Here is a 26,846-nt window from a genome sequence, read left to right on the forward strand (position 1 = left end):
GACTGGTGGCATGACCCTTCCTGTTTTCATTCCACGCCATAGTTTATTTTAAAGCAGTTATGAGGCATGGAGCAAAACATGAAACTGCTGCTGTGCAAGTTACTCAACAGGTTGTTGCTAGGTAACCAAAGAATGAGTGAGTTAGTTGATTCCACCAACCTACTTTAGCTGGCCTTCAGAGGTTGAGCAGCTAAAGCCTTTCCTCTCCCTACATCTCCCAGAATGCTGTGCGGTTCAGTGACATTATTGCATATTCTGTCAGATGTGTTATCTATTGATACTGATCATGTGTCTGTCGTGATACGTTATTGATTTATTGTCTGGCGCCTCTTCAGAGTGAAACCTTGCAGAAGTTGAGCTGGTTTTCTTTATGCTGGCATATTTACATCCAGTGTTGTCGCCTTTTGAAGTGGAATCCTCTTGGATATTCAATACTGGCGCGTCTCAAGTACTACAGGGGTAACGGTTGGCTGATTTTCTCTCTAATCCAATTCAGTCAAATACCCAGAATCACAAGCTGTCACTCACATACTCCATTTATTTTTCAATCTCCCCATGCTTTCTTCTTGCCCCTTTTCCATGTGAGGGCTGGAATGTTAAAACGGAAATCTCTGCCATGCTGAATGTTTGATCAACTTTTCTGTTTCTATCTGAACGGGAACAATGGGCTCGGACGTTTCCACAGGTGTGCAGGAGCCTGAACAGTTTCTAGTTTCTGTGAAGAACAGAGGTGTGGTTGCTGAAGCAGCTGCTGATGTCGTGTAGTTGTGGTTGTTTTATTAGTTCCTGGTTTACATAATTCAAATAACGAGGTGTGATGGTTTCATTTTACATGGAAACTGCATCAGGAATCAGAGAAGTGACTGTCTAACTGCTAGAGTCGTGTCAGAAAAGCAGAAGTTCTTATTTAAAGTAGATGGTTGGTAGTCAGAAGCAGCTGAAGATGGGAAAATGTTTACAGGAAAAATCTGATTTAATTATTCCTTCCTTCCTCACTACTTTGTGTGATTCCTTCCTTCATCCTTTATTCTTCCATTCCTTCTGACATTGCTACCTTGTGTGATTTCTTTCTTTCTTTTCAGTCTTACGTCCTTCCTCCCACCTTTCATTCTGTCATTACTCCCTTGTGTGATTCCTTCCTTCCTTCCTACTTTCTTTCCCTCCTTCCTTCCTTCCTTTCATTTTTCACTCCTTCCTTCCTTCCCTCTTTCGTTGCTTCCTTGTGTGATTCCTTCCTTCCATCTCTTCTTTTTTCCTTCCTTCTTGTTTTATTCTTTGCCCATCCAGCCTCTCCAGTGTAGAAATATCTGGCATAAATAAATAATAAACTTCAGTTTTTCAGATCTATAAAAGAGCATGAAGGATTAAAGTGAAGTCTGGAAGAATGTTACAATGCCAAATCGGTTCACAGGTAAATATTTAGACACATAAGTAAGATGTAAAGTCTCATTCTTGAAGAGACGAACTGAGCTGCAGATGAAGCATCACGAGAGATTTACATACTTGGAAGAAGGAAAAAAACATTTTTTTAATTGTGTTTGTAATTTTGTTTAATTAGCTTCTGATTTACTTAAGTTGTTGGTAATTACACATTAAGTAAATCGGATTGCCCTGTGGGCATGCACTGCAAGTGATTAGGAGCTGAAATGTTGCTGCACTGGGTTTGAGTCTGAGACAAACAAGCTCAGAAGTATTGTTCAAAAAATGCATTCATGTTGAAATAGAAAGGCTGAAATATTTATGATCACAGTAAAAGAGAAAATGTTGGTCTTGCAGCAGCTTTTCTCTTCCTGACCATCTGAAAGTTGGCAAAGCATCTCAGAAATGCCCTTGTGCTGTTTCCATCTGTATATTTGTTTCACCAACTGAACCACACACTTCTTGTGCAACAGGAAATCTCCACCACAATGACTAGCATAGCATCCTGCAGTTCTTAGCGGGGCATCCTGGTAAGGTTAGTGTGGCATCCTGAAAATGTTGGTGTGTGTCCTGCAAAGGCTAGCGTAGCATCCTGCAAAGGCTAGCGTAGCATCCTGCAAAGAGTAGCGTAGCATCCTGCAAAGGTTAGCATACCATCCTGCAAAGGTTAGCATAGCATCCTGCAAAGGTTAGCATAGCATCCTGCAAAGGTTAGCATAGCATCCTGCACAGTGCAAAGAAAACCACGGACTCCATTTCTCCCTCGGGCGACTTCTTCCTTCTTTTCTTTCTTATGTCTTCGTTATCTCAGGTGATTTCTTCTTTTCTTTATTTCATTCTTCTTTCCTTTTTTCTTTCCTTCCATCCTTCTTTCCTTCCTATGTTGCGTCTATTCTTGCTACCTTGGGTGATTCCTTCCTTCCTTTTCTTTTTCCCCCTGTCTCTCTTTGTCTTCTTCCCTCCTCCACATCTCAAACATCGACCCCCTTCCTTCATGTTTTAATGTGACGGCTCTTGTTTTTATCCAAATGATGAAGTGCGTCCTTATCTGTTGTTGTTCTTGGGTCCTCCCTGTTATTATTCGCCCCATGTTTCTTCCCCATTGGCTTCAGCTCCAGTGAGTTGTGGTTTGTTTCCATGTTTGCAGTGGTTCTCTGCAGCCTGCTTCAATTTGCTATGTAGAGGAAGAAACCACGAACATCGGCTAAATAATTCAGCCACCGCGCTGCAGCAACCCTTTCACATGGCAGGAAGGAGAGTGCAGATTGTCTGTGGTATAATACATGCTGATAATTAACTTCTACTCAGGATGTGTTGAATATATCTTATGGAAGTGCAGCTTATATAGCCTGAGTCCATAGAAGAATGTTTGTTTATAATAGTGAGCATGTTGTAAACTTTACTTTAAGAATGGAAAAAGCATAGCTCCACACATTTGGCTTTTTTCAAACATAAACAAGTCTTCTTGGTTAATAAAAAGACTCCCTCTTGGTGAAACATGGTGGTGGCAGCATCATGCTTTTCTTCAACCGGGACAGAGAACTTTGTCAAGATAAATTTAGGAGGAGAATCTGTTAGAAGTTGAATCTTTCAGTGAAGCTATAACCCAAAATATAAATTCATTTCTACAGTATAAGTGTGTTAATGGCCTAGTCAAAGTTCAGACCTAAATTGAGACTTGAAAATGATTGGCTAAAAACCAAGTTTCAGTTCCGCTAAAGTGAACTCTGGTTCAGTTCGAATGCCTATGTAAACCAAAAGCAGGAAGTGGACTAAAGCACAGGGCATTTTGGGTAAATTCAACCGAAACAAACACAAGAGTCTAGAACTAGTTGGAGAAATGGATTGCAGTTTTTATATTAAAATTTGCTGCTTCTCCCTTTTTGTTTACACTTCATGAAAAGAAATTTGCATCCTGTCTTCTTCAAAGGTTTTCATGTGGTTCTTGTTGCAGCGCCCCCACAGGCGAGGAGGAGAACAGTTTTTTCAATTAGTTTGGCTTCACACAGTGCACTGTGAAAGCTGAAAATGTTACAAATGTTATAGTTTTGGTCCCCTGTTGAACCGAGTCTGGTGGAAACACCCTACATCTCTGGATGTGGTATATACACCACACTTTTCAGATTTTGATTAGCAAAGAATGTTGTAGGATGTGTATTTACTATTCACTGTTTTGTTTTAGACTGTTTCATCAAATCCTGATAAAATATCTGCAGGTTGTGGATGAAAGTGGCGACCACAAGAGCAAATCGCTGTTAAATTAGTTTGCTTGTTTTTCATTCATGGGCTCTATCTGATCTTTAGCAACTCTCCAGTAATAAAAAAGAGACTTTAGGCAAAATAAGAGAAAATATTTCGTTCGTCTTTCTGCTGTGGCGTTCCAGAGGCTGTAGGAACTTCAAAGGCACATTAAGTTGTTCTGACGACATGTGGTGGGCGAACATCTAAGACTGAGTTCATTCATCACCTGTTTGTTTCTTCCTCTTTGCTGCTTCACATGTATTCAGTGAATTTGTTAACATAAATGTGCAGTAACTCAAACTGTGGCTGCAGTTAGCGATGAATTGATTATTCTGACAATTAATGAATTTATCGGGTATAGAAATGGCACGTTGTACACATTCTTTATTTAACTGCATATGTCTTTTTTTTTATACAATATTAAAAAGGCATTAAAAGATGCAAACAAATTATTTTCTGAAATAAGAAAATAAAGAACTTATTGGCTAAAATGCAATAACATAGCATTCCTTTAGTGAAAATGAACCAGATGAAGCTCAAACTGCCACTTGAGGAGTTTTGGGTAAAACATATTTACAGACGAAATAGTTTTTTATCTTAAGTACAATAGATATCTATTTTTGCAAATCTATTTTTGGCAGATTTTAAAAAAAATAAAGAAAAAAGTTTTTAGCAAATGGCATTTTTTGAGTCTGTATGCTCCAGTTAACTGTTAATAATGATTGTTTCTGTAAGCGATTAATCACAATTAGTCACAAAAGCCACTTTGGTTTATATCTGAAAGTTGTGTTTTTAAAGTTTTTCTTATGTTGAGATAAATCAAAGTTTTCTCAGTATCCGATGACTGAGATTTCCACCCATCGTTACCTGTTTTCTTGGCCCGAATCATTTAAATTGAGCACGGTGTGTATTCTTTTGGCATTATCTGCTGTTTCATTTTGGCTGAATTACTATACTGAATTTGTTTTTTGTTTTTAATCTGTATGCTCCAGTTAACGATTAATTGATTACTGAATTAGTTGACGATTATTTCAACAATCGATTAATCATGAATAATCGTTTCACACGTAAATCAAACTACTTTGTTTTATCACTAAAAGTTGTGTTTTAAAGGGTTTTTTTATGTCAATAAGTGGAGATAAATCTTAATTTCATCACCGTCATGTGCAATTTCCTGATTTCCATCCGATCGTTATTTGTTTTCTTGGCTCGAATCATTTAAATGGAGCATGGTGTGTATTTTCTGGCATTGTCTGCTGTTCAGTCCTCATCCCTGTCAACCTGTTAAACAAATGAGTGATGAGCTCAGGCTCCGCCGCCTGCCTGCCCGCCGCATCGTAGCGGGCGATGGATCACATGGAGGGAGGTAGAGAAAAATCAATTTGCCTTTCACAAAGTCTTCATTAGTTTGCCTTTTGTGAAGCGGCGAGGTCAAACCAAGTTTGTCTGCTCCTTACAACCACGTGAAAGGTCGAGTCAATAAATGCATGCGTATGAATTTTGATACAGCCAGAGAAAGCCAACCACACAGCTGGGAGGTTTGAAAAACAGAGTTTTGGACTTCATTTTATGACATTAAAGCCACAATGAAATGAAAAGGACACTCTGAAAAACCTCATATGGATCTAAAAACGTCAGCCTCTGAATTACTGTTTGCTCTGCAGAAGTCTTGCTGTCAGTTTATGATGTAGTAGAAAAAGTAATATGGATTTGAAATGGATCCACTCACTTAGCCTTTCATGGATTCCTACATGGTGCTTAAAATCCTTGAAAAAATCCTTAAATATTACTGTGGGAAAAGTGGACAAACTCTGTTCCTAACAAGCTTGATAAACTTTTTTACTACATTTGTCAACCAGTCAGCAAAATCATGCAAACTCAAAAAGTGTATTGATTCAATTATTCAATAAAATTTCATTAAAGCACAACATTTACATCGAAAATGACTTTTTTAAAGCATTGTTGATCATTTTCCATCATGCTGGTTCATGTTCACACCTCTTATTAGCCGGTCGTGTCCTTTGCGCTGCCTGCATGATGATGTGCCTGTTGTGGTGAACAGCACAAATGGAGTAATAATGGTTTACCCACTGCGGAAATAAATATTGTCAGGTCTTTATGAATCAAAGCTCGTGGTCTGAATCAGAGGGTGAAAGAAAATCTTTATTAAATGTCTCTTTCATTTGATGCAGCAGGAGAAATCCCTGCGCTCGCTGCGTCGTGAATGCATTATCCCAGGCACCGGCCGACGACTCGCATACATTAGCACCTAGCTTGTAAGGTTTATTTTTACAAAGTGTTGCCAGCAGATTGGTTTCATTAAGGGCAAATCTTTACAGCTGTTGCTAAAATACTAAATGTGTATTTTTATAAACTGGCTTGTGTTGTAGTTTAATTTCTGACCAGAAAAGTAACAAATCCAGTTCTTTCGTCCAGTTCAGTTTAGTACCTCTTTTAACCTTCCGCCGTGCTTTTTAGTAAAAAATAAACAATCTGCTAATGTTTTGAAATCTAGGTTTTTGGTGGTTTCTCCAGTTTTTAATGGAATAATGTCAAGCTTATTTTATAGCACCTTTCATCAACAAGGAAGTTCAAACTGATTTACGTCATGAAAACATCATGCAGTCATCAATTATGAAACAAGCTATAAACATTACATTTTGTTAAATGCCAGATTCAAAATTATCAAGCAAATACACATCCAATATGTTGATCAATGTTACACTTAGTACTAATCAAAACAAATCAAATTTAATGGAATTTCCACAACAGATGGCATGAAAAGTACCATAATATATTTATAATATTTATTTGGCTGAAAGCTGTTTTTTTTAAACATTTTTCCACAAAACCAACATCCCATAGAAGAAAAAATATCCATCCCCTGTTTGCAAGGATTTATTTTTATGTTTTTCTTCATTTTAAAGCCTAAAAATAAAGTTTAAAAGGTGGACCTTTAGAAATTATACCAAATTCTCCAAAGCAAATATTTTTTAAGCTTTAAATTCTCTTTTTCTAAAGGTCATGTAACAATTACAGAAGTCAACTGTAAATAAATCTTGGGTAGGTGGACACAACCCTAGATTACTAGCTTATAAAGCAATAGCAGATATAGATAGATAAGATAGATAAGATAAGATAAGATAAATCTTTATTGTCATTGTCACAAGGACAACGAAATTCAAAGGGTGCCATCAGTCGGTGCACATGCCCAAAAACAAAAAATAACTGTCTCACAATTCACACACAACGCAAGAATCAACAAACAACCGGCAAAAAAAAAAAAAAAAAAGAAAAAAATCAGAACAGCCACATTCTCACATACATCATTTATGATGATTAATGGTTGTTTTTGATTGCATTTAGTTTTGTTATTGCTATCGGGTAAAAACTGTCTCTGAGACGGTTGGTTCTTGTTCTGGTTGCTCTGTATCTTCTGCAAGATATGAACAAGCCCTTTAAAAAAAACTAGTTTATTTTGTGACCAAAAACCGGAGTAGAGATGCAAACGCAGCAGAACATTTATATTCTGAAGAATATTTAATCTCAGCTTCTTTTGTATCTTTTTGTCTGGTTGTTGCTGCTGTGTTTTACATATGGAGTCTGGCGTTGGGAGATTTCCTACATATAGTTTGTGTCTTATTATATTGGGTGATTAGACTGCGAGTCATCAAAACGTGAAATATTCTTTTCAAACTCAGACGGAAATTTCTGAACTTCATCCACTCAGCAGACACAGCTGTGCTGTTTATTACGACAAAATGCTTTCCAATAGGTAATATTTTTGTTGCTGCACTGTCTCACAGCTGCAGCAGAACTGCCTACAAAAGTCAGTCGGAAACGACTCTTTTGTCTGCACACAACAGGGTGAGGCCACATCCATCCACATTTATCACAATGCTCAATACAATTGTAGCAAATATGAACGACTTGGGGAATGTAAAATATGCGGCGCTCCTGGTGGCAGCATGTTGGAGCAGCTCTGTTCTGATTTGTTCTTTTTTGTTGAATTCGGTTCATATTTCTTGTGGAGTTGCTGCATGTTTGGACAATTATTCCCGCTGGTTTTGGATGCTGTGCAGCTCGAAGGATCTTTTCTCATACTTTTTCTTTAGGCCAGTGGTTGATAAAGCAACGATAACATTGTTGCTTTAGTTGTGCATTCTAACAACTGCCTAAAATTTAGGCAGTTGTTAGAATGCACAACTAAAGCAACAATGTTATTTTTCTTGTTCTTTTACATCTGGGAGTCGCTGATTAGCATATCAAATCCAAGAAGAGTTTGATGGATGCAGAGCAGAGAAAGAGCATCATCTTATCCCCTACTCCAACATCTCTCTGCCTGATTTTTGAACCTCATCTCTGCCAAACAGCCAGGCAGAGATGAGGTAACTTATGTTGACCATTCAGGATGTATTAGTGTGGAATATTGTTTCTGCTGCCCAGATATTGAGCTGTTAGCATGTCATGACAGTCATCTTCAGTCAGAGGCTTCTTCAGATTCATTGCAACCCTGACTGCTACCATCCACAACGACTCTTAGGCGATACTTGAATGATACGAGTTATGACATAAGACTGTTCGTGCATCCTTAAAAAGTCTTAAAATCATGGATCCACATTCTTTTAAGGCCTAAAATTCAGGCCTTAAAATTCATTAAACATATTTAAGTTGGCCTTAAATACATTAATCACAGGTCTTAAACTTAGTCATGTACAGTATATTCTATGTAGTTTATTTTTCTCGTGTAAGGCAAAAGTTTGAATCACACGCAGACATTTTCATTGTGTTCTGTGATTAGAGGTTGTTGCTACCATTAACTAGCTGCTAATATACCCCAGCTAGCTATATAGCTAGCTTTTTTTGCATCTGTCACCAGTTGGTTGTTCCTCTTTGCCATTGGCTCACTTCTGTTTCCAACCCATAAGGTGCTTGGCACTACTATATATAATTTGTCATTTTCTTTTGTATATTTCTGTCGTAATACGGGTCTTATATTTAATTCATAATGGTCTTAAAAAGTCTTAAATCTGAAGTCGACATTTAATTGGTAGAAATTGCCATCCTCCTCTTACCATAAAGAACATGTGAGATAGAAAACATTTTATTTTGTGAGTTTTATTTTGAGTTTTTGTTCAGTTTGAGGTTTTCTTCTAGTAGGAGATGAGTTGCTGTGATAAAATCCGTTTCCTACAGAACTGAACAGCTGTCGGCCTTCAGAGGAATTATTCCTGTAGTGACGGTTTTATCTGGGTCACTGTCACAGCACACTTGTCATTTGGGCTAGTTTCATAGGGATCCATATTGACCATTACCACTAAACCGGCACGCTGAATTAATAAGACCAAAGTTAGTGTCTTTATTGTAAAACAGCAATGAATTTAAGCTGCTGATCATTTATCCGCTCAACCACGACATATTTTGGACGACTGACATCAAGAATGTCCTGATGTGTCCGAAGTCTCCAATTATGGCTCATTTATCAACTCATTCATTGAATGATTAATGCTGACATTAAAGTATTCATACTTGCAATAGCAGCTTTTGTATGCAAGCTAATGACTATAATTTATCACTGAACTGGCCACATTAAAGTTGAGCCATTATTGATTAGAAATATTAAACAGAGAAGTTTGTCTACCACCAGGACAAACTAACATTTAGTGTCAGATTGGTTGAGATGAACCACATAGGTATTTAATTATTAAGCCGTCCGTCAGGAATATTTAATTCTTTCCTTCAAACAACTTTTATGCACATCTGGAGTCAGATTGAGACAAAATTTCATTTTATAGTCATTTATTCCATGATTTATGTCCACTTTTTCCCTCATCCTTATATGGCGTCTTGTGTAAGTGGCCAAGCAGGTTTCACACAAATTTGTTGCAATCAGAATTTGAAAGTTGATATTAAATCTATGCATTTGTGCTCTGATACTCCTAAGTAAAATCTGAATAGTCTTGTTAGATTGTAATAAATCAGAATCATTGGGATTACATGCAAAATGTTGTTTGGCGGAAAATGACACATGGTGGTGGCAGGATTATGCTGAGGGAAAATACTTAATGAATGGGGCTAAATGCAGGAAAATTCTGGAAAGAAAGATGTTAGAAAAATGTACAACATGTGACTCCAAAGTGATAACTCTTTAAACCTTCCACAAATAACCTAATAATGTTTATTTAAATATAGATATAATAACAAATTTAAGTTTGAGCAGTTGTTCTGTTTTTTCATCGTGCAAACACTGAATTTCCACTAGAAAATATCACTAATATGGTTGGAAACTTTGTGGTTTGGTTAACATCTCATAGAAGAAGGTTTTATGTTTCTCCTAATAATATAGTAGTTCTTTAAAAATAACACGTCTCCTATTACAGATATTTCTTTAGAAAAATCATAAGTTGTCTTTTTACAAAAACATTTGCGACTCTAAATGAATTTTATTTAACTGGACTGAAATGTTCAGATGCTCTCCAATCTAGGCCCAAAGCAATAAAAAGATTTTTTTGTTTGTTTTTTTGATAAATCTAAAGTGAAAAGGATCAATGGACATGAAATGCATAAAATCTGGGTTCTGACTTTTTTCTGTCAATCCAAATAAAAACATGTCATGTATTTTTTATCCATGGCTCCAGAAACGCCACAGCACATCAAGATTGATCAACATTGTTTTCTTTAGCTGCCATCAGTTTCTGCGGATCAGAGTCCGGGGTTAACTCCTAAACTAGAAGTCGTTTTTTGATTTTGTGTTGAACTTATTTATTTTATTGAGGATGATGGTGTTGGGTTGCAGAGAGGCATCTTTCTCTAAAACATGTGAAGTGCGTTTTGATCTCAGAGCTGCCAGTTCTCGTCTCCCGATTCGCCTAAAACATTTCAGATTTACCTCTTCGTTTCTGAACCACAACCTTTTTATTCCTTCCCAGTCTCAACTTTCCAGTTCCTTCCCATAAAAGGCCGTGTGTGTGTCCGCCGCTGCACACGGCCTATTTAAAGTTGCAGCACTGGCTCTTTGAGATTTGGATGAAATCAAGATGCAGTAAAATTTTACAGATGGTCTGTTTTTCTTTTCCGTCTCCACATGAAGAGATTGGGGGAGTGAGAGAGGTTTATTAAATTCTGGAAACATAAACACAGACACGGATGGAAAACAATCCCCTTGGCTAACATCGAGCTCGTCTGAAAACGGAACGTTATCATGCATGTTGTAAGAACATGGTGGCATCAGCAGGATATTTTCCTTCTTCCTGGCTCTCACTGTTTCCAAGCGGTGGTGATTAATCACTCCTGTTTTGTGGTGGAAACGGGTCTGGATCTAGATGACATAATCTTCCGTAGATCTGACTGTTGCACCGATGTGCTCTGAGCGATTCCTAGTTTGAAATCTCTGCCACCAGACTAATAATCCCAGAAAATCCTGAACAGTTAATCCAATTAGAGTCAACACGTAGCTGCCCTCTGCAATAAATCTAGCACAGGTTAGCACGAAAAAAGAGACTGTGAAAACTTTCGTATCTGTGTCTTATCAGATTACCATGTTTATTATGAAGAATTGTATTCTGGTTGAGGGATTCTTTAAAGCTACCTGCTTTAAAATAGTTAATGTTTAAAATAGCTGAGATGAAGTGTATATAGCAGGATTAACCCGTGTCAGTTCACTTGAGGGAATCCCCTCATGATGCAACTCTGTAGTGCATTTATCCTTGGGCAGCGACGGCGTAAGCCGCTGCAGCACAACAATGTAAACACAGTTTGTTTTTTCTTCTATCTGGAGCCAAATACACTGAAATTCCTTATTAAGTGTTAGTAGTTTTAAAGTGAATAGTTAATTACAGATGCATATATTCACAAGATTTTCTTAGTTAGGATTACAGGTGTTTAAGTTTTGAAAAATAAACCATAATTTTTAAACGTTTTCCACCTTTTAATCTGATATGCATTTTAGAAAACATACAGGTTTGTTAGAGGTGAAAACAAATATAAAAATATAAAAAAATACTTTGCATAAATGTGAATCTTTTTATTTAAGGTCAACATTCAGGATTTTTGATGTAACCAACTCTTATTTTTTATTAATAAAAAAAAGATTTTAAAAATTATTAAAGTGTTTTGTGTAGTTATTTAATATTTTAGGTGAAATCTGTGTTTTACATTTTTTTATTTCTTTTTTCAATGAAATATACTAAACTAAAATAGCAAAACTGAAAGTATATTTGAAATTAGTTATTTTATTTTGTCATTTTTAGTTTACTAGAATATCATTTATTAAATTTTGTTTAATATTTTATGAGATTGAGTATTTTTATGATTTTCTATCTCTATTTTCAATGAAAAAATACTAAACTAAAGAAATAATCAAACTGAAAGTATGTTTGAAGTGAGTAGTTATCTAAATATCTGAATAAATGAGTGTTTCCCCTCCATGCTGCAGTGAAACGAGACGAAGCAGCTGTGGCTCGTCCTCCTCTCTCATGGTCGCCAGAGCTGTTGCTTCACCAAAGTGTTTGCTTTTAATAAACCTGAGTGCCCAGCTGCAAACACAATGAGGGCACAAAAAATCTGTGTATTTATTTGACAATGATGGCGTTATTCGTGATTTCCACGAATTTCTCCTCATTACTCATCTCTCCATGATTAAAGTGTCATTTTAAAGCAGATGCTGTGATAACATAAATGCCTTTGAGGATTTTAACTTCAGTTTTGACATTCACAGCTGCAGTGATCAAAATATATAAGTTTGCCTGGACCTTAGCTTAAATGCGTAGGCTTCCTGATGATTGATGGTTTGCTCTCTGCAGCTCTAAAAAATATCATGAAAGGTCAAATAAGGGCTTTAATTTGATTTCCTGTCGACTTTAAGCTTCTCTGTGTGCATTCAGAGTTGGTGGCATAACGGTTCGCAGAGCATATTTTCATGCTTGAGTGACTTGCTAAATGGCTATGCTGTTGTTTGACAGCTTTACTGACTCACTATTATAACTTTGGTTTCCCAGGCAACAAGTTACGCCAACTAGCAGACTCGTTGACCTACTGGTTTACTGCCTGCTGCGACTATTTGTACCTCTAATTGTTGTTGTTCTCAGCATGTGTCGATGCTTCAAACAGGAACTTAATACTGAGTCAGCAGCTGTAACGGGAAGAACTGCAGCTGAACGCACATCATGCTCTCACACCTGGACGGACTGTAGCAACAGGAAGCGAGTGCAGCTTGTTTCTGTACATCTATAGAACCGCCGTCTGGTTTCTCAAGATAACATTGGAGGCAGAAGTTTCCTCTTCCAGTAACGTGTGTTTATTAAAGCAGCAGCCGAGCGGTGAACTGTGAGTGAACGGATCTGTCAGAAGGTGGAGGATAAAAGGATTTGGAGTCTAATCTGGATGCAGGTTCTAGAGCAGGGGTGTCAAACTCCAGTCCTCGAGGGCCGCAGTCCTGCAACTTTTAGATGTGCCTCTGCTGCACCACCTGAATAGAATAATTAGGTCATTAGCAAGACTGGGAGAACTGATCTACACAAGGAGGAAGTAATTAAGCCATTTCATTCCAGTGGTTTGTACCTGTGGCACATCTAAAAACTGTAGGTCTGCGGCCCACGAGGACTGGAGTTTGACACCCCTGTTCTAGAGGATCTGTTCTTTGGGTCGATGTTGGCTAACCTAGATTTCCACGGTGGACGCATCCGTAGATGGCTTCACCTGAAACGAGTGTCGAGATTCTCTGTTGGAAAGTTGTGTTCACATTGCAAATCAATTAATTGATTGATTATTCAGATGATTAATTGATTATTCTGACAATCAATCGATTAATCAGGTAAACAACTAGCATATTCTGAAGATTTCTTTGTCTTTTTTTGTACAATATTGGGAATATGTTAAAAGATGCAAGAAAATAAACATTTATTGCCTAAAATGCAATAACAAAGCATTCCATTAGGTCAGTTGCAAAAGAAGCGTCTGCAGCTAAATAAATTCAAACATCAACAAGTGAAAAGCTCAGACTTTTCTGCTTGATTTAAAGTCAGTATATTGTGGGGATGATCTAAACTGAAAGAGCATCAGTGCAGCTGGGTTATGTTTGCATTTTTAAACATTTGATCTGTTCTTAATAGAGATGTGAATCATGGATTTGTGGATGTGTTAACACTTTATATTAAAATGAATCAGTTGTTGCAGCTCAGTATTTCCTCTCCAGGTTAACGTTTCTCTTTTTCCCCTCTCTCTCCACCTCCTCCTCCTTTTCTTTCCCACCTGTCAGATGATGAAGCACGCCTGGGACAGCTACCAGCGCTACGCCTGGGGTTCCAATGAGCTCCGGCCGGTCTCCAAGCAGGGCCACTCCAGCAATCTATTTGGTGAGAAGCGAAACCCAGACACACACACAGCACAGACACACTCAGGATTGATCTCGTTTCCCCGCCGCCAGCAGCCTTGCCCTTTAGATTAGCAGCCAAATTGGCCGCTACTTAGACCCACCCGACTACGCATGCCTCTAAATGTCAACTTTATCATATATTTATATTCTGTTTATGCATCTAACCAATTGTCAGCAGCTATGGTGCTAATGAGTGCAGCAGGGTTTGTAGCTGTCAGCTTTTACATGGTGAAACAGCTAAGGCTGAAACGATTAATCACGATTAATCAATTATAGAAATAATCGTCAACTAACTTAGTAATTGATTAATCTTTAACTGGAGTATACAGACTCAAAAAGGCTATTTGCTGAAAGAACAACATACTCACAGCAGTAATTAACACAAAACTGTACAAAAAACATATACATTTTTACATTTAGGATTTAAAAATCAAATGTGTATGTAAATATGTTCTACCCAGAACTCCTCAATGGCATACGAGGAGTTAGGAAAGCTAAATGTGCAGCTGACTGAATTGTTATGATTCATTATGAAGAATGATTATTGAAGTAATTGTCAAATAATTTAGTAGTCGATCAATCATTAACTGGAGTAAACAGACTCAAAAAAGGCATCAAATGGCAAAGTATTAGCTTCAACTAGTTCAAATTCAGTAAAAAAGAAAACAACCCAAAAAGCCTTTTTGTTATCCAATTATTAATCAGTTAATCCAAGAAGAAAAAGATTAAATTTTTGGCTCCTTTACTACAAATGATCAAACGTTCACTAAAGGAACGCTGTTTTTGCATTTTAGGCAATAAAATGTTTGTAATTTTAAAAAGATTATTGTATCTTTTAATGCATTTCTAATACTGTATTAAAAAAAAGTGGTTGAATAAATAATCTGCAGAACGTGCCATTTTTAAAATCAAGCCGATTAATCGTCATAGTAGTTGCATCCCAACAAACAGACATCTTGCAGCAGATCTTTGCTGAAAATATTGCTAGAGTTGCTTGCAGCTTGGGGATCTGTGCATCAGAGGTGTCAGTTAGTCTAGTGCCATTGCATTCTGATGATAAGATGCCATTCGTGTGTGAAGAAGGCAGCGTGGCCTCAACTGCTGATAAGGAAACAACAAAACACTCCCACAAGTTTGGTCTCAGTTTGTCCTGCTAGCAGTTGTAGCAGTTAGATTTGTATTTTTTTGGTTGTAATTTTAAGAAAATGGAGGGGAATCTGTGTTGAATGTTGAAGATATTGGTGGGTTTTGACCTCACAGCAGCTGTGAAACCTCTAAACACAGATATGGACATAAAGTAAACCTTTCAGCAACAGTTTACATTCAGATCACAGCTTAGTTTTACTGGTGGAAAATCCAACTCCTCGCTGGCTGAACACAGCGATTAACCCTTTGTTTTAACCTGAAATCTTTACATTTCTGGTGTTGTATTGTAGTTGTTGAATGAACATGTCTTTAAGCATTTGCTTTTCTTGTCTGGGTGTTATGTAAAAGTGTTAAACCACAACTTGGCTCAGCCCAGCCTGAAGGTAAATCCTCCGGCACGTGGCCTCGTTCTTCTCCGTCCCATTGAAGAGACGCTCACCTGCAAAAACATCTTTTATCATTTTATCACCTGCTAAACATAAACATCCCGAAATCCTTTCTAAGGCTGAATACTCTGGAAAACAAGTGGACTGTTATAAAAAACACATTTTATTCACTCAACCATGATGATCCCACTGCGACAGAAACGATCATTTACCAACTTTATGAACATAAACATGGACTTTGCTTCTCCTTTACTTTCAATAGCCAATATAAATAAATTTAAAAAAGGCAAAATATATGTTTATTTGTTTTTTGGTTTTATCAATTAGTAAAATTTTTGGTTTTTGAAGATTTAATGTTTGGAAAATGGAAAATCTTTTTTTTTTTTTTAAACCAATGCACTTATTGGGTATGACCAATTTTGACCATTTTGTTAAACAAGCGTGTTTCACACCTTCCATTTATTTGAACATATAGGTTAACTCTATGATGGAATATTAGGGCCAGGCTAAGATTTTTATGTGTTTAATTACTAAAATAAAGTCATAATTTACAGTAATACAATCATAGTAGTACGAGAATAAAGTCATATGACAATAAAGTCAAAATAATGAGAATAAAGCGTTAATATTACCAGAATAAAGTCGTAATATTAGGGAAAAGAAGGAGTAATTTTATGAGAAATCCATGAAAAATAAAAAATTAAATGAAGAATGTTGAGAATTTTGTGAAGTTATACTTAGGTATTGGTTTTACAGGTAAGAAAATATTTAGTCTTTTAACACCTCAGCATCAAATTATTATCCAGAGCAGGACTTTGAAACGACTGAGTCTATTTCAAAGAAAGAGCTACACGACCTGATCTGTTCCACCAGATATTTATAACTGAATGAACTTTTTTCTTGTAATTTTTAGACATTTTCTGGTCAAATTGCATCTTTATTCTACTAATATTATGACTATTACCTCATAATTAAATAAAAATGTGTGTAACTTAGCTCTAATATGCCATTGTACAACTCTCAGAAGGAATTATTGAAATAAAAGCCACTTTTAAAAAATTTATTCTGTCATTTATAATTCCTTTTTAAGAAAAGAAAGCGAGAATTCACACCTCCCCAAACAAACAAGAGTTCAATTAAAGCAGACTAAACAACACCGGTGTGAATGCAGCCCATATCTTATAATCCTTTGTGATTTCAGCATTGCAGACTTGCTCACAGTGCAGATTCTGGTTGTATATAATCTGCTGCTCCAGTTTTTTCATACTGAACACTGTTTTAGTGCTGCACCTCTTACATTTAATGAGGAAATTCAATCAGCTTTGTATAAATTCCTTCCCCCCGTGTTCCTAGCCGCATGTAAATGTAGGAAGAGAGAGAACAATCCAGGTCTATGAATACTAATTATTAGATTAGCCTGTTCAATCCTGTGTTTGCCTTTCTCTTTACATTCCCCTCCTGGTGTTCTGAGGAGTAAATAGGCTCTTCTCCTGTTCTTCCAGACCCAATCCCATCAGTAAACAGGACGCCTCGCCCTCAGGGCCTCGTCACAACCTTCTCTGGCTCCTGCACAACACAACATACAACACCATCATCAGCATATACTTTAATATTAAACACGACAATCAAAATAAACTCAAAACTTCATTTATCAAACTCAGAAGTAACAGACAGTTATTGTGTCTATTTAGGATTAACGTGCTTAAAGATGCAGTATGGAACTTTTTAAAATGTGGCTAATAAATGGTTCATAGCCATGTTATTTATCCATCTCTAAAACTTAATAAATCATTATTACTGTTTATTATGCATTAAGGGTAAGAAGGAGACAAAATCTACCTGTTCCTTGCCAAATAGTGAGACATATTTGTTCACATATTTATCTAGATAAAGATAGATATGCTACACTGCAACTTCATATGATAAGATAAACTTTCTTGCATGATTGTATATAATCATGATTGTTATTTAGGTTTTTGGTCTTTTGGTTCATCTGCTGTTGAATTTTCCGATTCAGGCATTCGCTGGTGGAAATATAGAGAATGAAAAGCTGGAAAATATGGCATTGATGCTTCAAAAGAGGATTAAATATTGTATTTTATCTAGATGTTGGCTTATTTGTGAAGGTTTCCTTTGTGAGTTTTGGCTTGCTGCCATCTTGGATCGCCGTTTTTCTCGAGTATCCTCGTCAGATGGCCGTCTGGTGGGCCTGGAGACCTACTCAGCGCCTCAAGCTGGCTACTTTCTGGCATGAGTTCATGAATTTTCCTGCCAACAGGATGCATTCAAAGAAATGGGTTGGGAAAATCCTCATGACTTCTCCAGCAAAACATTGGAAGTTGTTGAGATGATAAGTTATTCAAATGTTTTCAATGTAGTGGCGGATTGGTGTGTTTCCAGCAGGAATGGGATAGACTGACGGGTGGCTGTGTCTCCTCTGTGGAGAAACGCCAGCTGTTCCATCAGCTGTTTCCACTTTAAGTGCGTTTAGCTGGATTTTGGCTCATTTCAGGGACGTCTTTATCTTGCATCGAACATATGTTCTGCTTTCTGGATATCTCAGCGACAAAACCAGGAGCTTTTAAGTATTCAAGTTTTGATACTTACAAAACAAAAAGATTAAAGTAAAAATAACTACATTTGTTGTCGACTTTCTGAGAGTTAAAATGCTTTAAGGTGGAGTCCAGAAATGGGAAAATATTATTTGTCTGGATAAAACAAATATTCATTTTCCTTGGTGCTGATTGATTGAATTCCCCAAAACAACAGTAAGGAGTAAGACCGTAGATGTTAGCTTCTGTGACAATGCTAACACCGCTTCCATTAATGTATATTTGGTGTTTGAACCATTAAAATAGGCAGTTGGAAGCGTTTTTAGATTAATCTTCTCAAGTATTTGCAGATTTCAGCTATTTAGAGGCTGTAGTTCCTAAACCCCGCGAATACTTGGAGTCTACGGTTCGACAAAAAATTTTAAAACTTGGATGCATTAACTTAAAGTTAGGGGAATTATCTAGTTTGTTTACAGGTAAAAAATAATGATATTAAAGGACAAGGTGGCTTATCCTTCATACTTAAGTTTCAGAAGGTCTTAAATTCTTTAAAGTTGGCCTTAAATACCTTTATTATTGGTCTTAAATGTCGTTGTGACAAGACTATTTAATCTCATATTCTGCAGTTTTTTCCCCGCAGGACTTGTTTGTCAGGCAAAAGTTTGAGTAGCACTCAGACACCTTCATTGTGTTCTGTGACTCAAATTGATAACTAGCCACTAATAAGCATTGCTAGCTAGCTTTTTATGCCTAAAATGTATCGTCTGTTGGCTTTACCTAAACAGTAGGCCAATAAGACACTTGCTGCAGTGTATAAATCAGTAGTCCTTGAATACATCAGATGGATCACAAATTTGCAACGAACTTCCAGAAAACTGATTTCCTTTAAATCAAGGCTTAGACCCGTCTGTGCAGATTTTTATTCACAGCAACTGGAAGATTGGTCAACATATGTGGAGCATATTTTCTTGGTAATTTTGAAAATGACATTTGACCAAATATAATGTTTGTTTCATAATAGAAGATTATATGATGTTTTTGTGAGGTAAAGCACTTTGAAATGTGCTCTGCAAATAAACTTGATGCTAATAAACAAATACTTCAATATGAGTAGTTCTTCTTCTTGTCCCAGTGCAGACTATCTGTTTCTCTTCTTGCCTTTTATTCGCTGTCTTAAAAGGTTTTGCTGAATTTGTATTTTTAAACAAATATCATGAAAAGATGACTAGTCTGTTTCAGATCCTGTGCCTTAGGACTCTGTAGATTCATTGGCTCTGCTAAAATTAAATCCAGCTAGAGGCGTGGATGGCATCCATCTCTCCGCCTGTCGCCTCGGCTTCTTCTCTACCTGACTGAAATACTTCTGATACAGAGCAGGTATATCTCTGTTTTTCAATTGCTGGCTTGTAACTTTTCAAGGTTTGTAACTTTTAAATCAATAGTTTTTCCTGCATTCTTAAGGTCTTTTTTTGTTGTTATTTTTGTTGGACATTTGGACTCAACTGTTAATCATCATTAAAAAAGTCTGAAAAAGTCTTAAATTCATGTGTCTAAAATTAAGACCTTAAAGTGTTTTACATTTATTTATAAATACGTCAATCACAGATCTTAAATATTGTGGCAGGAATATTTACTGTCGTATTCTATGTAGGCTGGACGATGTGGACTTAAAGTTTTATCACAATATTTTGTGACACCTAAAATACCAATAAAAGTGACATTAAGAACTATGTCTTAATTGTAAGACTGTAAATGTATGACATAATAATAATAGCCACTTAAACACAGATAATGTGCTTGGAAAACATTTTTAACACACTTCCTCAGTCGCATAAAGAAATGTGATTTATATCACTAAACTGCTCATAGTAATTGTATTTAATCATAGTTTTATTGATAGTCTCTTTGAACAAACAGAAAATAGTAAAACTAAGTTTTTGGGGGAAATGATTGTGTCAAGAAGAGAAATTTATCAAGATGAACAATACAATAAATGGCCACCCTAACATAGACTTCCTCTTTTACATTCTGTAACTTGAAGTGGTTGAGGCTACCGCTAACTAGCTGCCAATATACCTTTGCTAGCTCCTGTGAATTTATCTCCACAACTGGCTCACTTCTCTTGCTAGCCCATGCAAGGGACTACTACTATATATAATTTTCTGTTGCAATATAGGTATTAAATTTCATTCATTATGGTCTTAAAAAGCCTTAGATTTTAGTCGGTGAAACCTGCAGAAACCGTTTTGTTTGCAAAAGTTCTTTAAATACTGAGCTACCAATGGTAATACTTCACATTTTCCCCACCTGTTAACACACAATGCATTCAACATAATAGTTTCCATTTTTTATTAATCGGGTGCGGCTTGCTTAGGTTTGACATTGACCTGAAAGTGTGGTTATTTTCCCGGACAGTCGGATGGAGCTGTAGCTGCAGGCGATGTGAAGAAGTGAAGACCTTCAGCTCCTCCTGAGACACAGTGGCTTTGCAGTGCAGGTTTTCTTTCTGGCCCCATGTGCAGTGCTTTAAAAAGGCCCCAGGATGAAGGGCAGGCTTTGCCACAGATGCTGCAAGGCTTTTGTGAGACTTGCTTTTCTTTGTCACTTTGTTTTTCTCCCTGCGGTCTTTCCTCCATGCCCGTGTCAGAGCACTATGACTTTTATTTATTATCGCCTTTAGTTGAAGCGATACTGCAGCTAATGCAGAGTTGGGACAAATTTTCAGGTTTAATAATCACCTGAGGATGTCTTTTTGTCTTGCATTTTCATTTGGTATTATTTTCTTCATTGATCTGTGTTCAGTTTTGATTAAATCAAGCAAATATATTAGTCCAATATCTATTGTAGAACTAAAACTTGAAAGGAATTTTTACAACATTTCATTAGGGCCTTAGTAGATGGGGAATAAAGGAGCAAATTCAGAAATCTTCTAATTTTTCTCTAAATATTTGAAATTCTGAAATGTCCAACTTTTTTGTTGAAAATTTCTGACATTAATGTCAAAATTTCAATGTTTTTCTATTTCTTGCAAATATTTGATTTTTGTAGCTAAGAAATTTCCTTTTTTCTAGAAAATTTCTGAGATTACTCAAAACATCAGAGTTTTTTTTACATAAATGTGCTACTTTGCACTTTTGCTATAGTTAAAGAAAGACATTTAGTTTTCAGGGTTTTTTTTGCCTTGATTGAATTTATATTTTTTAAAAACACAAATACTTTTAAAATTTTCTGTGTAAGAAAATTTTATTTTCATTACAAATAAAGTCTCCATCTGCATCTACAGGTCAAGTTTGTAGATCTCTGTACTTGCAAAGGAAATAAACGGAAGCAGTGAAAATAATCATCTTCTGTTTCAGCTTTTAGATGATCTGAGTTTTGTTTTGTTTGTTTTTTTTGCCAAAAACTGATTCAGGTTGTTGGTCTAAATCTAGCGCAGATGTTTATTTCACTGGGCAGTCTAGCTAATAGACAGCTAATAGACTGTCTATTAGCTAGACTAGCTAGTAGTCTAGCTAATAGACAGCTAATAGACTGTCTATTAGCTAGACTAGCTAATAGTCTAGCTAATAGACAGTCTAGCTAATAGACAGCTAGACTGCCCCGCTGTCTATTAGCTGTCCTATTTGTACTTTGTCCTTCAAACTTGGGTTTATCAATCAATACCATCAGAAATAAAAAGATAGGAGATAAAACTCGAAGTGGAAAGTGTGATCTTTGGACAGGAAGAGGTTCTATTTCAGATTAATGGTTGAGAGCATCTTACCACTAATCTCTGAAATTTATTGCAGGGCACTTTTTGACCAAACAATATATATATATATATATATATATATATATATATATATATATATATATATATATATATATATATTTAGAATAACTGATCTCTTTTAATAGTTCAAAATCTATTTGAATTTTGCTCAGTTTTAGTTATGTGTGTTAAAGCGATATTTATAATTAATTAACAGTGTAATATTTAAATACCTCACATGAGTTTTGGAGGTTTAATTAGTGGGTTTCACCAGGAGATGTTTGGAAAAAATTGACTTTTATATTGTTAAGCATTTGTTTTGCTGTTTGAATTAATGTCCAACCCAGCAGTTTTTGTGGATTTTTCCAACATCCTTTAACTTGTCTACATCTATTTTCTTCTAAATGCATCGATCCAGACTTTTAGAGTTTGAAGACTTTTATCCATTCATCCATTTGTCAACCACATTGTCCAAAGATCATTGTCCAACCATTGAATCTTCAGTAATCCATCCTTCAACAATTTAGACAGTTGTCCAACCATTGAATTGTCATTTAATCCATCCGTCAATCACAGGCAGTTGTCCAGTCATTAAGTTGTCTTTTTATCAATCATCAACCGTTTGTCCAATCTTTAATTTATCCATCTGTGCACCCAACCTGCCATTGGTCTGCACTTTAATCCATCTGTGTTTTCATCCATCTGTCCATCCATCCACAAAGTTTTTGCTGTCCAGTCAATCTTTGGTTTTCAAAGTTTCCAAAGTCAGAACTCTGTAAATATACCTGCCATAAATTCACAGAAAACGTTTGTCTATAATTTTAAAGATTAAGGAGATTTGAGTATGGAGATGTGTGTAACTTGGACATTTCCAGCTGAATGAATGTAATTCCAAATGCTAAGCAGCAAAAAAGACTTAAAGGACGAGAAGCAGACACGCCGGTCTGCAGCTCACCTTCAGTTAGATGGCAGAGTTGATGATGTGGAGGCATCGGGGGCTTGCAGGGTTGAGGTGTGTAAACTTGTTGGCTGCATGTGCTTCTTGGCCACATTCCTTTCATTATGTCATCCCACATTTGATTCTGCTGCTTCCTGCGGCCTCTGAGCCCCGCCGCTGTTGTGAGCAAAGCTAAAAATAATATTATCCACCAGTCAAGAGGACTGATGTTTCTGGTGTCTTTCTATTCCGACAAGTCATTTAGTTGGTTATGTAATTTGACATTGAGTCCCGGGCTGCAGCCTCGGCTCCCACGCAGCATTCAGTGTGCCTGTGTATCAGATATTCAATCTTTGTAATTGAAATGGATGGAGTAATTCTGCTGTGGCCTTCCCTCAGGTTTTTCTGCTGTGTGTTTGTCAGCATGATGAGGCGGAGGGAGTTGAATTTGGTTGAGTCTGGAGTGATGTAAATCTCCCGCAGCACGGCTGTGGATGGGACTCAGACAAGAGGGGAGCTGAAATGTTGCCGTCGTGACATGAAATCTCTGAGATGCTAAAACTTTTCTCCTGGGTTTTTGTTGTGAAACTTTAAACTGTCGACTGCCTCAATTAATCACGCTTAATGCACCTTAAACAACAAGAAGTCCCACCTCCCAGGGTTTGAAAAACACTGCAGCACCACTCATCCTCTCATTAGCTCTATTAAAGACACAAGCTTTCACTCAAACTACTGATTACTCTTATACCATCCCTTTGCCCGGTTTCAGCCCTTTGAAATGTTGAAAATGCCCATTTTATTTGGATTTTTTAATACTAGCAGGAACTGCTGCATTAATACTACATATGTTCATCAGAAAAATATCAAACCATCAGAATTTATCAAAAGCAATCTGGAATTGTTAACGATTATCATAAATTTATCAGAAATTATCATGAAACTTTTGAAAACATCTAAAAAATAAAGTCAAATAACAGCTCTGGTGCTTAGACCAATCAAAAGGGTTCAAAAACATGCGCAAGTTCACCCTTTCTGTTTGATTTTTATATTTATATAATAATAGTAAAGTTTTGGCTTACTTCTTTCACTGTGTTCTTTAACTAAATAGCCTGTCAACAATTAATCAATTTCTAAATTAGCTGACAATTATTTTAATAATCTATTAATCTGATTAATAGTTTCAAACTTAATAAATTTTTTGAAGAGTTTTGGCGTAATTAATCCTCTGAATATGAAAATCTTTGAACAATTGTCCATTTTGAGTCTATGTACTCCATCGATTAATCCATTACTAAATTAGTTGACGATTCTTTCAATAATTGATTAATTGTGATTAATCCGATTAATCGTTTCAGCCCCAATATATTTTTTGTACAGTTTTGTACACACAGTTTGTGTACTCAAGTTAACAATTAATCGATTATTAAATGAGTTGACAATTATCTCAATAACAGATTAATCGTGATTAATCGTTTCAACCTTGATGGTAACCACATCAAGAGGCTTGATGTAAAAGTAATAACATTTAGAAAATCTTTTATCACTTTTGTCTTGGCCTATTGTATAAAATCCTAAGAATATCCTAAAAGATGATATGGATGCTTTAAATTTGCCCGTCTTGCTTCAGCACAGAGTAAAAAAAGAAAGGAGTCTGGCTAATGCCTTTCGCTGTAACCTTGACAAAAAACAGTTGACGCTTGAATATGTGGCAGCCAAAGCCAAGAGGTTAACACGCTCTGGGATGTGTGTGTGTGTGTGTGTGTGTGTGTGTGGGGGTGTGTGTGTGTGTGGGTGTGGGTGTGTGTGTGTGTGTGTGCGTGGGTGTGTGTGTGTGTGTGTGTGTGCTTGCTTCCTGCTCACAGTAACACGATTACCCAAAGCCTTAGCCATCACTTTTCCTCCCCAACCCTTTTTGACCTCCTGAAATAAAAAATAAAACTAAAATGAGGCAAGTGTTTGAATCACTGGAAGGTGAATGTGTTGAGATCTGGATGATATTGTGGGATTAGGGATTAAACGTCTAGTTAGGGTTGGAACAATTTTAGACCATTTGGTTAGAAAGACAGTGAGCTGAAGACAGGATTTTTATTTAAAAGAGCTTTCAGCGTTGTGCTTTTTAATACCAGTCACTCTTTGGCTTCTTCCAGACTTATGAAGGCTGAGGCTGCCGTTTCTATTTTTTGCAGAGTCAGCACATCTTTCATTAATCCATTTGACTTCCCTTGGAAAGCTGGCGAGAGGTTGAGTTTGCAGCCTTGTCTGTTTTCCGTCGCCTGGCTGGGTGACAGCGTATTTCATAAAGTCAAGGGAATTTTCCAGCCGCTGTCAGCTCACCTTGTGTTTGGTTTTTGACAGGGAACAATGTTTTCACTAGATATTTTTATTGGTGAGTCCAAGGTGGAGAGGCACCGGGCAATTTCTCTTTACTGAGAAGAGGGAAAACAAAATGATATGTAGCAAAATGTCAAAAAAGATCTACGATGTTTGCTGGTTCGGCTTCTGCACATCTATTTGTGTTTCCCTCCGTTTTTAATCAACTTTGCCCTCTGCAGGGTCTCATTTATATTCGGTATGGCTGCAGCCAAATGTCTGTATATCCAAATGGATAAAAGAAGCGGTATAGAGAGTCAAGGCAGACATGAATAGTTGATCAAAGATCTTCAGAATTTAAAAGAAAACAAAGTTTATATTTTAACCTCAAACAATCAATGAAAACCAGCAGAACTGCTGAATCACCCAAAGATTATGGACCTTACCAAGCTCCGCCCACAACCGACCTACGTGACCGCAAGTCTCACAAGCAAAGCCTCCCAGCTGTTTCTATGTAAACATGATTAGTGCATCATTTCTACCGGACTTTCACAATATATCAGCTTCTACATGGACAGAGGAACTAACAAGTTCATGTCATCATCTGGGAGGAAGTTACTGGTTTCTCAGTCACAAGCTGGTTGCAAACCTGAGGCCAGCAGGTGTCAGTCAGTTATGGTAGATCTGAACTTTGACCTCAATATGAGAAGCTACAGACTGATGGGAGGAACCAAAGAGCTCTGTAAAGGTAAAGGCAAATCTTCTGAAGTTGGGACATAATTAATTTAATTTCACATAATTATCGCGGTAGAAGCCATTTGTTTGTTAAAATTTTATGAAATATATTTGTTCTATTTGATGTTTGTTGTGAATGACGTAAACTCACAAACGAACGAGGTAATTAGTCCAACGTTTAGAAACTACAGCGGCTGTAATGAGCCACAGCAAAGGTAAACAAAGGTAAAATAACCTGAACAGGTGATCAACTCAAAACCACTCCTACCTTTTTACTCTCTCTCTCTCTTTGTAGTTTAAGCACACCTGTTACCGTGGCAACCGCCTGCGCCCCGTAAGACGAGCAAAGATTACGTTAAAAACATAACATTCAGGGGCGTGCTGTGGTGGCGCAGGGGGTTAGCACGCCCCACGTTTGGAGGCCTTAGTCCTCGACGCGGACGTCGCGGGTTCGACTCCCCCCCCTCTCCTCGCCCTCCTTCCTGTCTGCCTACTGTAGAAAAACATACGAGCCACTAGCGCCTCAAAAACTCTTCGGAGAAAAAAAAACAAACAAAAAAAAAAACATAACATTCTGTCCGTTACGATATCAAGTTTCCAGGCTTGATATTTATTTCTCGATTACTAATCAGCGCTTCCCTGAACACAGCGATGGTTGATTGACTAGCTGTACTTGGTGCTAACGTGGCTAACACGGGTAACAGTTTAGTCCAAAGCCTTTTCTGCTAAAATAAAATCTTTAGTGTACAGTACAGACCAAAGGTTTGGACACACCTTCTAATTCAATGGGTTTTCTTTATTTTCATGACTATTTATAAGGCAAGAAATCCCACTTATTAACCTGACAGGGCACACCTATGAAGTGAAAACCATTTCAGGTGACTACCTCTTGAAGCTCATCAAGAAAATGCAGAGTGTGTGCAAAGCAGTAATCACAGCAAAAGGTCGCTACTTTGAAGAAACTAGAATATAAGGGCTATTTTCAGTTGTTTTACAC

The 26,846-nt window shown here is 36.9% G+C and overlaps 1 protein-coding gene across 1 annotated transcript in view; it reads left to right on the top strand.

Moving 5' to 3' along the window:
* Positions 1–26,846, top strand: part of man1a1 (mannosidase, alpha, class 1A, member 1) — a 119,206-nt gene that overhangs the window by 16,749 nt on the left and 75,611 nt on the right. The window contains exon 2 of the mRNA XM_032585440.1: positions 13,916–14,012. Within this exon, the coding sequence (XP_032441331.1) occupies positions 13,916–14,012 (97 nt within the window). The remainder of the gene's footprint in view (positions 1–13,915; positions 14,013–26,846) is intronic.

Source organism: Xiphophorus hellerii, chromosome 15 (genome assembly GCF_003331165.1).
Source record: "Xiphophorus hellerii strain 12219 chromosome 15, Xiphophorus_hellerii-4.1, whole genome shotgun sequence".
Taxonomy (NCBI): domain Eukaryota; kingdom Metazoa; phylum Chordata; class Actinopteri; order Cyprinodontiformes; family Poeciliidae; genus Xiphophorus; species Xiphophorus hellerii.